The sequence below is a fragment of the Lacerta agilis genome, chromosome 10 (assembly GCF_009819535.1).
Source record: "Lacerta agilis isolate rLacAgi1 chromosome 10, rLacAgi1.pri, whole genome shotgun sequence".
Lineage (NCBI taxonomy): Eukaryota > Metazoa > Chordata > Lepidosauria > Squamata > Lacertidae > Lacerta > Lacerta agilis.
In genome coordinates, this window is record NC_046321.1 from 20,623,055 (window position 1) to 20,635,741 (window position 12,687).

Sequence of the window (12,687 nt, forward strand, 5' to 3'; positions counted from 1 at the left end):
CATCATATATCAGGGCATCCATTGTTAGAGCCCTTCAACCCATCAAAAGTGTTTTCAGTGATTTTAAGCACTCCTTTCTTTCCACAGGAAAACAAGACACGTGAATATATTGCTTTTCATGGGTTATTCAACAAAGCCGCAGTTGGCTATAGTTACGCAGTGGTGTGAAGGCTCCAGTCTTTACCACCATCTACACATCATTGAGACCAAATTTGAGATGATCAAGCTGATAGATATTGCACGGCAGACAGCACAAGGAATGGAGTAAGTATAGTATCATATAGTCATTAGGAGGGAGGGAGGGAGGGAAAAGAGAGTTCTCCACACACTGAGCTTGCCGGTGTGTGTGGCAGGGATAGAAAACCGGTGGCCCTCCATATGTTGTTGGACTACAGCTCCCATCAGCATGAGCCAGAATGACCAGTGGTCAGTGATGATGGGAGTTGTAACTATCAGCATCTGGAGAGTTGCAGGTTCCCTATCCCTAACACATGAGGTTAATTTGGCAGCATCATAGAATCAGTGGGGAGGCAATCTCGTAAATTCTTCCTTGGAAATTGACATGAAGTCCCTACTTTTTAATATGACTTGACAGTGATTATTGTTTGGTAGTGTTTAAAAGCTCTCCAATATTATGTCGAATGTTTGCTTAAAATTGAGGTCTCACTTTGAAGTGTTTTATACAAATCCAATACTGTTTCTAAGTGGGCTTTTTTTTCTTTTTTATGGCAAGCAATTTTTTCCTTACTAGTCTTTTGTTCAAACTTAGCACATTGTTTAAAGATTTCCATCATTTTTACTTTTTACTGAAGACGGCTAGAATAAAATCTCTTACATTTTTCCTCCAGCTAACATTAGAGCATGGTGTTTTACAAGGGCTGATACCAAGCCATCCGGTGTCTTGCCATAAAACACTAACAGCTGTAAAGACTCATGAGAAGCTGTATTTGGGTGACTATCACAGGAGAGAAGCTCTTTACCAAGACATTTAAAATATAACTGTATTTGTTCTTAACGTACGGTGCTAAGGAAGTTTATACACAAAACACTGTTTTTCTGCGATGGGGTGTGTGTGTGAATAGGTTTAGCATTTTAATTCCCATTCCTGATAACACAGAAGGGCTAAGCTGGAAGGGCTTAGATGGAAGCTCACATTTTTTTCTAGTGCTGCTTCCTGGCATACCTGCATAGAAACCAGTAACTGAGCTTCCTCCAGCATGCATATGGCCTGCTGTGATATGCCCTCTTCCCCAAGTCAAGCCTTGCTGCAGATTGGCATTCATGTAATACCAGCATGTTTTAACAGTCTTCCCAGTAACAGGAACAATGAGTGTGTGATTTGTGTTGCTCTACAGTGTTCTGATATAAAAGAGAATGATTTCTCATCTTCCCCTTTCTCCTAAAACATTTCAAGTGGGTGTGAAGAAATTGGCAGCAGTGCCTCATGATACTAGAGGGGTGGAATATGATGGAACTATAAATGTCACTTAGGCTAATAAATATGAAGCTGTCTTATAGCTGGTATGTTCCGACTGCCCAATCCTAAGCTTATCTACTTGGTTTGAATTGCATTAATTTCCAGGCAACTTACTGCCAAGTAGTTTGTTTTTGTATTTTTACCTGCTTTTCAGCCAGGATTGGCACCCAAAAACAGATTGCACTGAAAATGAAATTTACAATATATTAGAGCAGTGGTTCCCAATTAGCTAATCACTGAGAACCCCCTATTTTTCAAAAGCCAAACCACAGACCCCTTACCTCTGAAAATTTTGATAACTCTATGATAGTTACCTCGGCAAAGCAATTTTTTGAACAAATTGTGGGGTACTCCCTAATAAGCAAAGATTTTAGGTCTACTGAAAATAGATCATTATCATGCAAAAATGACAAATATTTAGTGGGGGAGGACGCAAGGGATGGGGCCACGGACCCCCTGATTGTGTTCCGTGGACCCCCAGCAGTCCCCAAACCCCTGATTGGCAACCAGTGTATTAGAGAGATTAGGAGATGTTTGGGCCTGGCAAAGTCTAAGCTCCAGGCTGTTCCTCCCAAAGGGGAGTGGGCAGAAAGAGCTGCAGATTTGTGCATGGCAAGTGTGTGTAGGTTTGCAATTCAGTTGTCTTAAAAAGCTGGGGCATTGCAGGTGCTGATAGGTGCAAGCTGACTCCTTGAATGGGGAACAGATGCAGTAAATAAACAAATGGCTTAGACACTATACAACTTAGAGACTACCTTTTGCCGTATGTGTGTGTCATCTTTGAGATCATTCAGCTTCACACAGCCTCTTGATAAGCATAAATATATAGTCAACTTTCTATCTAATATTTTCTTGCTTTCCAGTTACTTGCATGCCAAGTCAATCATCCACAGAGACCTCAAGAGTAATAGTATCCTTTTTCTAAGAGACCTGACCTTTATTGTTCTTCCTCCCCTTCCCACATGCCTAAAGTGAGTATCTGTTCTAAAAACATGAGAGAGAAAAGTATGGTTAGGTGAGATCAGCTGATGATCTGTGGGCAAGGTAGTTGTCCCACTCAAGGCTTTTTGAAGGGTTTATGCCTAACTAGTGGCAGTGGAGCAGAAGTGAGGATGTACATCCAAATTCGTATCTTACTGCAAATGTGAAGTGTGAATAAATCCGTATCTGCATTCTGATTCATATTTTAGAATCATAGAATCATAGAGTTGGAAGAGACCACAAGGGCCATCCAGTCCAACCCCCTGCCAAGCAGGAAACACCATCAAAGCATTCCTGACAGATGGCTGTCAAGCCTCTGCTTAAAGACCTGTAAAGAAGGAGACTCCACTACACTCCTTGGCAGCAAATTCCACTTAGTTTATCCTAGTTTATTCCATTTAGTTTATCCTTGTAATTACTAGTCCAGCAGGCAATATGCACATGGTTCTCCTTTGCTAAATCAGGTTGGTTTGTTCTTTGTTTGCATGATGACATCAAGCCAAAAACAAATCAAGTCTTGATTGAAGAAGTATCATGCACACAAGTGATGTATTTTATTATGTGACACCGTGGAAGCACTGTGCTGGCTTCCTCTCAAACCAACATTTGACATGCCGGAAACTCCCACTAGCCTTTTCAGATTTTGAAGACCCCATAGAGTCAACCCAGTTACAGAGACTCTTCCTTAGTTTGTTTATTGTGCTTACTACAGTATTAGATAATAGGAGCACTGTTCAAATTTCAGCTTAGAATCTATAGGTAGCAATCAGATAATAATGCAGGCTGATGTAGTAGTTGAATGGTCACAATATGTACTCTGATGGGAAATTAGGATTGCCTCTTTCCCCCCTTTTTTCTTTACATCTTCTGTTCAGATATATTTCTTCATGAAGACCTCACGGTAAAAATAGGTGACTTTGGTCTAGCAACAGTGAAATCACGATGGAGCGGGTCCCATCAGTTTGAACAGTTGTCTGGGTCAATTCTATGGATGGTAAATAAAGGGGGTATTCTGTGAACCATTTTTTTAATCCACCCAATAGTGTGACAACATCTCCTGTGTAGATTTCATTATGTCTCTCGTATAGGGATAGCGACATTTATAAGGCACCGTAATAGAGGACTGCACTCAGCTGCACATGGAACCTTCTGCTTTTTGTATGGTATTACAAGGGAGTTCTCCTTTCTCCTCTTTCTGGAGGTGAAATCCCAGTGCACAGATCCTTTGCCGTACTTTATCCAATAGGAGGCTCTCTTTTACAGTCAACTCTGTGTTCATACAAAATGTTAGCCCGGTAGACTTCCCTGTTATAATCACTGAAAAGTGATAATAACTCTCCTTAAAGCAGTTTATTACCTGCATACCTGGGGAAATGATGGATTAATTTGTATTAACGAGTGCCAAATGAGTAGGCTAAATATGTGACTATTTTAGACATCTTACATCCATTAAAGGCTTTTATGTCTCCCTTTCAAGAAATGGAGTCTCCGGGGTTGGTGACGTAAGACATAAGAAAATAGCTTTTCAATGCAACAGAATAAAGCAGTTTTCTTCTCTTCTACATCACAGGCTCCAGAGGTAATTAGGATGCAAGATAAAAACCCATATAGCTTTCAGTCAGATGTGTATGCATTTGGGATTGTTCTTTATGAGCTGATGACTGGGCAGTTACCATATTCTAACATCAACAACAGGGACCAGGTAAGGCATTCATAGCTTTGGGGAAGCTTGAATTTTGTTGGTTCTTTCACATTCTCATCATGTGCCATTGTCTGAAATAATTAATGAGTGGTTTAAGTTTGTAAAATGGCTTTTGGCATAAGTGCCTTTTTTCCTGCTTTAAGTAGACCCTAATTTTGAAAGGTCATATATTGGGAAGTAGAAAAATGCAGGAAGTGTAAAGGACATAGATTTGTGCTTGTCTTCCACTAGGCCCTCAGTGTTTTGCATTTGATAGTGTTGGGCTTGGACCACAGAGACATGGGCCATGTCACCTTGGACAAGTCATGCATTGTCAGCCTAGCCAACCTCACAGGTTTTTGGGGATACAATGGGATCATACACACCCATGTACATTGACCTGAATTCATCAGATTTAAGGTGGGAGATGACTGCAAGAAAAAATACAACTTTGGCATCAGGTAAAATGAGTGAAGTGCTCTAGTAAGAAACCCAGAGGATTAAATGCCAAGTACCTAATGTGTTTTTCTTTTATCCATACCACATCCTTGAGTACTTCAATATTTGGGATATTTTTGCCCTCTGGTGAGATCTGGTTCTGCACAATTGTGTATCACTTTACACTGAACAACTGGCAAGTGAGCAACGTTATGGTCAAGATTCAAAGAATAACACAAATAATTTAGGGCTGTGGGTCTTTGGGCTTGTTTTTTCCCCACCTAACAACCTCCATGGTTTTTGAAACTGAGAGGGCTTTCAGACTCAGCTTGTGTTGTGGCACACAGTCTTCTCTTTAAGTAAGATTAAGAAATCCCACTGGGTGTGATCAACCACATGGACATACCTAAAGTAGATCTTTGGATCCTGGCTATCTCTGCAGAACAGGGTGACTGGCTATTTCTTGAGTTTTTACAGTATCCAGTGGGCTGGCAGACAGCTTGTACAGAATGAATATTAAAATTGAGTTGCAATATCTTAGATATTTAGTGGCAAGTCTAGTACTTTATCCTCACTTTACCTGAAAGGGGGCAGGACATAGGTCAATTTAGTGTCTACCTTTGGGTTGCCTAGCAGGCAGCATAATTTATTCAATACTGATGCCACATTGCAGAGATGTATGTATATCTGAGTATGTGTATTCATATTAATTCATTCCAATCAGAATATAACTGGGTACCAAGCTACCATTGATGAGTATGTTGCACATCTTACTGTGAAATTACTGTTACCCTCCAGTGTGAAAAGAATTTTAAATTTGGGTTTAGAAAACCTTTGAAATATAGTATGGACTGAAAGATCACAAGTTCTGTGCAAGCCTGGAGTTCAGGGTTACTATTATTATTGTAAGGACTCTCAGTGGTTGCTCATGAGGAATCAGGCAGACGCAGAACTTCTTCTAAACTAAGTTCTTTATTGTGCCGATATTTACAGTGGAGTTACAGTAAAGACGTCCAGCTCATCCCTCTGCAGAGTCCGGGAATGTCTGCTTCCGGTTTTTAGTCCAACATAAGAGGCACGGGATTCTGAACCCCCGCCTCCCCCTTCCACGTCCTTCCTCCCTGCGAAAACGGGGCGCGGGAAAAGCTCCCTGTTCCCCACTTCCTGCCTGGTGCTGAGGCTCTCCAACTCTGTCACAGCCCCTGCGCTGACTTCCTGCTACCAGCTCCCCCTCCCCACTGGATTGGCTGTCGCTTCCTTCACTCTGGGAAGACGATGAGCTGCTCAAGGCAGGAGGGGGTTCCCGGTACTGCAAAAGTGGGCTGTCTTCCCGCCGCGGTGAGGGGGGTTTCCTGACAATTATTATTACTATTATTATTATTATTATTTTACATTAATGCTTCCCCCTTGCCCAGTTTAATGTAGGAAGTAGACGTTTGCTAGAACCTTCTCATTCCCACTCTTCTTTTCCTCCCTGCTGCAAACAAAGATAATTTTTATGGTGGGGCGAGGATACCTCTCTCCAGATCTCAGCAAAGTGCGAAGTAACTGTCCCAAAGCAATGAAGAGGCTAATGGCAGAATGCTTGAAAAAGAAAAGGGATGAACGACCCCTCTTCCCACAGGTAAGAAATATTCCTAATATTTGACTACATTCAAACTGGACAAATTGCCGTGCTAGAGTCAGCAAACACCAGCTGAAAGGACTATGCTGAAATGGCCTCCCCAGTACAATTCACGGCATTCAAGGGCACAAGGCCAATTCTTTGGCTTTTGGGGGGCAGAGGATGAAATTGTTTGGGTAGTTTCATGGCCCAGGATGGGATGCTTCATGTGGCTACAGTGCTACTGCTTTTCTCTTCTCACTGTAAAAAAGAAGAGCTGGCTGTTCTAACAGAAGCCTTATTTATTTAAAATATTTATTCCTCACTCTGGGACCAGCTTTCACATCAATAAAGACAGCAAAGTCCTTGTCTTGGGCTTACAAGGCACAACACAAAAGGAAAAAAGGGATGGGAAGGAAAGAGGAAAACAAGCAAACAGTGTTACAAGTAGCTATAATAACCAGCTGCATGGAAGTAGGTTGTTCACCATTCAAAGACAGGCCTTGGCAGGCCCCTGTGGTCTGGTGACCTGCCCTTTCCAGAAGTGTCTGCAATGCAGCCAGAGGTTGTTGACCTCACAGTGTGAGGCCTTGTAGGCATAACTGGAGCCTGCTGGCTTCTTGTCATTCCTTCTGCAGCAGTCATGGGTCCCAGTGCCAAAAACCCCATAGCAGACGATCCTGTCGTTCTTCCTCACAGGGTAATTGCTTCCCAAAATTCTTAGGGGTGACAGTGGAAGGAGGCCTTCTTTGCTCTGGTCACCCCATCTCTGTCCTGAACAGCTTGGAAGATGTTAGCAGTGCAATGGCACTGGGTGATGCTAAGGTTGCAAGCATCGTTCAGGGTCATTGTTCAGGAAAGTGTAGTGGCAGCCAAAGCAGAGAGCTCCTGCTGCAAAAAGTAATTTTTAAAAGGCCGCACTACATTGCTTTATTAAAGGTCCTTCTTCATCCACCCTCAAATCGTGCTCAGCCCTCACCGTGATAGCTTTACCTTTCCAATAAAATGGGGAGGAGAGAATTCATATTTCATTTAGACTGGTTCTAAGGGAGTCTAAATGAGTTTCTTATCAGAAATGCATCTTCTTTTAGAGCAAAAAATGAATGGCTTGCCCTTTGGCATGTACCTGGCTTGGGAATCGCATAATGATAATAATAGCCTGCTCTGCATGTGGAATAATAGAATTGTTGCTAGAGACGCACTGGTTTCTGCCTCTCTTTGTCTATGTGACTGTCTCCATGGAAGTATTAGCACCATAGGTCTTTCAACATAGTCTGTGAAATAGCTGCAAGTTCCGTTTTCCTGCTGCAAAACACTTCACCACCGCCGCCTTTGTTGGTTTTGATTTTTCATTCCACAAGGCAGCTTCAGATGATTTTATCAATACACACAACAGTTTGGGGAAGTCCCTATTGTGCATATCATCAATACTGAATGATGCCCAACTCTTTCCAGTGACAAGAAATCAGTAGAGCTTCAGCATAAAGGCCCACTGGGTCCGTTTAGTCCAGCAGTTAGCTAGGACAAGCGTCTAAAGCACTTTTTCAATCTGGGACTCGCCGTTACGACTAATCTGCATTGTGGGACCAACTTTTACCTTTTTTTAGCCTATTGTGCACTTCTTTCCCCCCTCTCCTCTCCCCGATCCCTTTCCAAAGGAAAACAAAATGGTGAGGCTAATGGTGTTACTGGTACAACTCGCATGAAATCTGGACACGAATCAGGTGGATCACAACCTGCTGGCTGAAGACTAGTAAACAGGGAGATTGTACAATCCCAATAGAGAGCACAGCCCATCTACCATGCTGTCAACCTTTCTTAGAAGATTGGAGAGGGGCTGGTACAAAACATGATGAGCAATTGCAGCATCAGTGCTCTTAAGAATTTACTTCAGCACCATCATTTCAGTGCTTAAATGGCAGTATTCCTGTTTTGCTTTCTAGTAGTGCTTAAAGCAGCAAGACATTTCTAAAGCCTTTAATTCCAGCATTGCCTCTTTAACAGAGACTGCCAAAGCAAGCAGCTGCACTGCCATCTTCGTAGGAGGGGCAGCTTTAAGTCCTGAAGGGCAATTTCTTCTCTCTTTTACTAGGTTTCTCAGTGAACCTTGCATCGGTACGTAGGAAGCAATCTCATACTAAGTCAGACCATTGTTTCATCTAACCCAGTATTGCCAACCCTGGCAGCAGCTCTCTGTGTTTCCAGACAGAATTCTTTCTCAGCCCCACCTGGAGACACAAGGGATGGAACCTGCATGGAAAACAGGCGTTCTACTACACAGCGACAGCCCTTCTCAGAATCGACAGAATTATAATTCGTTGAGAATTAATTTGTTCCAGTTTGGAACTGCTCTGTTGTCTTCGCTCTGCAACACCCACTCTCTCTTTTCTCTCTTTGTTTTCAGATCCTCGCCTCTATTGAGCTCCTGGCCCGGTCGTTGCCAAAAATTCACCGCAGTGCATCTGAGCCCTCCTTGAACCGGGCTGGTTTCCAGACAGAGGATTTTAGTCTGTATGCTTGCGCTTCTCCAAAAACACCCATCCAGGCAGGGGGATACGGTGGGTTTTCTGTAATCTGAAAAGTTGAAAGCATGTGCCTGTGTCTTTAGTGTGCCCCCCGCCTCCCTTCATGTGTGCATATGTTTCACATTCCAATGAGCTGAGTTCGCTTTGTTTTTGGGGAAGGTGTACTGACTGAAAAAGAACTTACCTTTTAAATTCAGTCTTGTATATATTCCCAGCATGGCATCTGTTGCTGGCGATGGATGGCCTGGCAATTGCCAACCATGAAAAGCTGCTCAGTAGAAAAGGGAAAAGGTCGTTGAAAGCTAGCTAGCGCTATCTCTCTCTCCCTTTCTCTCTCTCTCACACACACACACACACACGCATCTCCATTTATGTTTGGATTGTAGGTCAAATTTCCTTCTCTTCTTTTGCCATCTGTGCTGCACAGGTAGCTGGTAGAGTTTTATATTTGCGTTTTAAGCTGCCTGTTTTGTCCCTTCAGTCAGCGTCACGTGGTAGCAACCACGTTAGCTTCTCAAGTCGGCAGCGTTGCTGACAGTGGGCAAAAGTAAGGCAAGATGAACTTGGATTTAAAAGGCCAGCTGCATCCACCCTCATTTCAGTGAGCAAAGGTGAACAGAACATAAAAGACTTTGGCAGGGAGTGGCTTTTTTCTGAACTTCCTGCTCATTCAAAATTGTTGCTTACTTGGAATTGGAAGTCTCTTTGTGTTTGTGTTTCATTTTATTCTTGGGTTTGTTTGTTTTTGTCCTTTCTTACTGCCTCTGTTCTGGCACAGCTCTTGCTTAACACCCCTTTTCAGCTGTTTAAAATCATTGCTAGACCCATGCCTTTGCGCCGGTCTGCTTCAGGCATGTTAATAAGCATTGCTCGACTTTTAACAGGTTAGAAGGGACATTTTTTAAAAAGTGAATATTGCTTTTTGTCTGTGTGGCCATGCTTTAAAGCAGTGATGCTCATAATAGGAGGAAATGGCCTTGTAAAAGCAGAGTAGTAAACTTTAAAAGTTGTTTAAAGGTGGGAAATGAAAAATTTCGCCACCAGCTCTCTTACAAAGTCAATGGCTTGCTGCTAGTGCTCAGCTTTACGTGAGTCGATGTTTCTACTCAGTTCTCCTTTATGTGGAGAAAACGTTTTACGCTTGTGTATAGAATTTGTCCGATTAGATCTCCAGTAAGGTAATGTGGAATTCAAGGACCCTGAAGTCAAGGACTTTTTACATTCCCAACCCTCCTTTTTCCACATTGGGAGTATCTACCTTGAGCAGGTAAACCTGCTCTTCATTGCTTTGTGCTACATTCACCTCTGGTGACAAGTATTTAAATAATAACCTTCATCATTATCTATGTGTCAAGCTTTATTGTCTAGGCGACAATGATCTTGCTTGGTTTGTGATCCCTGATCAATTGTAAACTGCTCAGCATGGTTGGTGTCTCAGACAAGCTGCGGGCGATTAGAAGAAGTTTTCAGGAGTGTTCTTGCTCCACTTTGTTGTCAGACATATGGAAGTAGGGAAATTCCCCTACTAGCTAGTACGCAGCTGATGGAGTTGAGTGGTCACCATTTCCTGAAATGCCCGTAGGTAGCAGAAGTGTGTGACTTGGCAGCAGAGGTGTAGGGGCTGCTGCCTCAGCTCTCTGATTGCCCATGGCTTATCTGAAGCGACTTGCAGTGTCCAGTGTGAACTGTTGAAGCCAAGGCTTGTGTCTGCTAGTCCATCATTAGTCACACGCCTGCACGACGTGAAGGCGGCAGCTTGCATGTCTCCTCCTTGTGACATGTTTCTGGTTTTGGGGTATCAGGTGTCCTTTGCCCTTGATCATTGCCCAGCAGTGGCTGCCTTTATACCTCCAGCAAGCTGCCTTGTGAGCAGTTTCAGGTTTTGCATCCAGGACAGGGCAGAAAGTTTGGATGGGCACCTTAGTAGGTTATGTTGCTTCTGCATAATGGCTCCGTGGAGGTTCTCCATTGAGAGAATCAGAGAACTAAATAATTCTAAGCATTTGTTTTTCAGCTAACTCAGAGAATTTCAGGATACTACTGTCCTGATTATTTACCACCACCACCGCCTTAAATTTGAACTTTCAGATGTTTTGAACCCGAGACCAAGATGATTGTGAATTCTAACAAGTCTTAAGATGGGCTCCTTATGCTTTGCATAGCTTGGGGGTGAGGAAGACTCTGAGCGAATGCTCTTAGTCTATGGCTAGATGGAATATCTAGCAGAGCCCTGCCTTTCCAAATTAATACATTTTTATCTTCACAATCCCGTGGCACCAATTAACACTCCAAATGATAAGCTGAATCAGGAAGACCAGAGCATCAGTGGGGGTGCAATTTCTTATTTACAGACTAGCCGGCAGTCAGTGTTAAATGGACTGAAGGTGGTAACCAAAGACTGTAGTTTGGAATGGGTGAAAGAACATGAATGTTCTTAAAATTAGCCCCAAAGCACAAGGTTTTTCTTTTTCTACTGCAACAAATGCTGAAGCTGTTAGTTCGCCCAGGGCCTTGCTAAGATAAGAGACCAGAGACCTATGTAATAAGCTGAGAAAGTAGAACCCAGCCGTACCTGCTTTTGACATCAGAGCACAAAATTTCTCATTTGGGTAGGGTTAATAGGGTGTACATATATGCTAACAGTATGGTATTTAGTTAGCCTGCTGCTCTGAAGTAGAGCTACTAGAAAGTCTTACCTTTTAAAGTTTTCCAGAGTGTAGCTTCTTCAGATAAACTCTTTTAACTCCACCATGTGACAGGAAATGGAAGCTCCATCCATTCCCTGTCTCCTAAATCAGTTAGGTAGCAGTGTTGGTCTGACGCAGTCAAAATACATATAAAAAATAGTCCAGTAGCACCTTAGAGACCAACTAAGTTTTTTCTTGGTATAAGCTTTTGTGGTGCTACTGGACTATATATATTGAAATTCATTCATTCATTCATTCATTCCTAAATCAATATGGGGGTTTGGAGAGCAGAGAGACATGCCAATAAATCCTTGCTTTTTTTTTTTACCCCGAGAGCAGCTGCCATTGTGTGGCTACCACATCAGTGTAAGCTAAAACATGTTGAGAATAATCTTAGAAATGTGAACGATGATAAAACTTTGCATTTGCACATTCTTCATGAGAGCATGCGGGCTCTTAATACCCTGCCATATGGGCCAAGTTTGCTTTTTGGAAACCTATAGTTAAGAGATTTGGGGAAAGTAAGTTTGTCTTCTGTCTCTGCCAATGATATCCTTCTGTACATTTAATTATTAACAATTGCATTTCTCCTAACACCTGCTGCATCCGGTATATAGTGTCAAATTTATGCTGGATAACATTTCTGTCTTGCTGATGAATGAAACCCAACTTTTTAAACTCAGCTCTTGTCCTCCCTCTACAGGCGAATTTGCAGCGTTCAAGTAGCCACGGCAACATTGGCAGCAAATCCACTCTCTCATTTTTTTTAAAAAAAGTCTTGTGTTCCTACAGTTTCTTTTTATAACATCCAGACTCTTCTGCCCCTCAAAAAAAAAAAAAAAAGGAAAAGGAAAGAAATTTAGAGGAAAGAGATCTGTACACTTAGAGGAGAGCAGAATGGAATTACCAATCCAACTTTGGGTGGGAAGGGAAAATCCCTTGTTAGGAACCAGAATCTATGCTGCCTGTATGTTCACCTCCAGTCTAAACGCCATGTGCATTTGGAGACCCCCTTCCCCCACCCTGTGGCTGCCTGTTCCATTGGCATCATTCCCAGGAGAGAGGAGGGCTCGTGCTTTGACTTTCTGGTGCTCTGGCATGATGAGATTGGAACTCCTACTGCATCATTGGCTTGGGATGGTCTGCTGGTCGGCTTTCTCCCTCTAACAACGAGTTATCAAAGGCTGAACATCTGACGAGACAGAGCTAATCAAAACAAGCATCCTCGGGTCTGATTTATTTTTTCCTAGGGTTATGTGTGGTCTTTTTTTTCCTGGTGTGCTTACCAATCGATG

The 12,687-nt window shown here is 42.6% G+C and overlaps 1 protein-coding gene across 2 annotated transcripts in view; it reads left to right on the forward strand.

Annotated features, from left to right (window-relative positions):
* Positions 1-12,235, forward strand: part of BRAF (B-Raf proto-oncogene, serine/threonine kinase) — a 49,636-nt gene extending 37,401 nt beyond the window's left edge. For both annotated transcript variants that reach the window (XM_033163433.1, XM_033163434.1), the window contains 7 exons: positions 88-264; positions 2,341-2,387; positions 3,334-3,452; positions 4,029-4,160; positions 6,067-6,201; positions 8,585-8,738; positions 12,096-12,235. In XM_033163433.1, the coding sequence (XP_033019324.1) occupies positions 88-264; positions 2,341-2,387; positions 3,334-3,452; positions 4,029-4,160; positions 6,067-6,201; positions 8,585-8,738; positions 12,096-12,118 (787 nt within the window). In that variant the 3' untranslated portion in view covers positions 12,119-12,235. The remainder of the gene's footprint in view (positions 1-87; positions 265-2,340; positions 2,388-3,333; positions 3,453-4,028; positions 4,161-6,066; positions 6,202-8,584; positions 8,739-12,095) is intronic.
* The last annotated feature ends 452 nt before the right edge of the window (positions 12,236-12,687 follow it).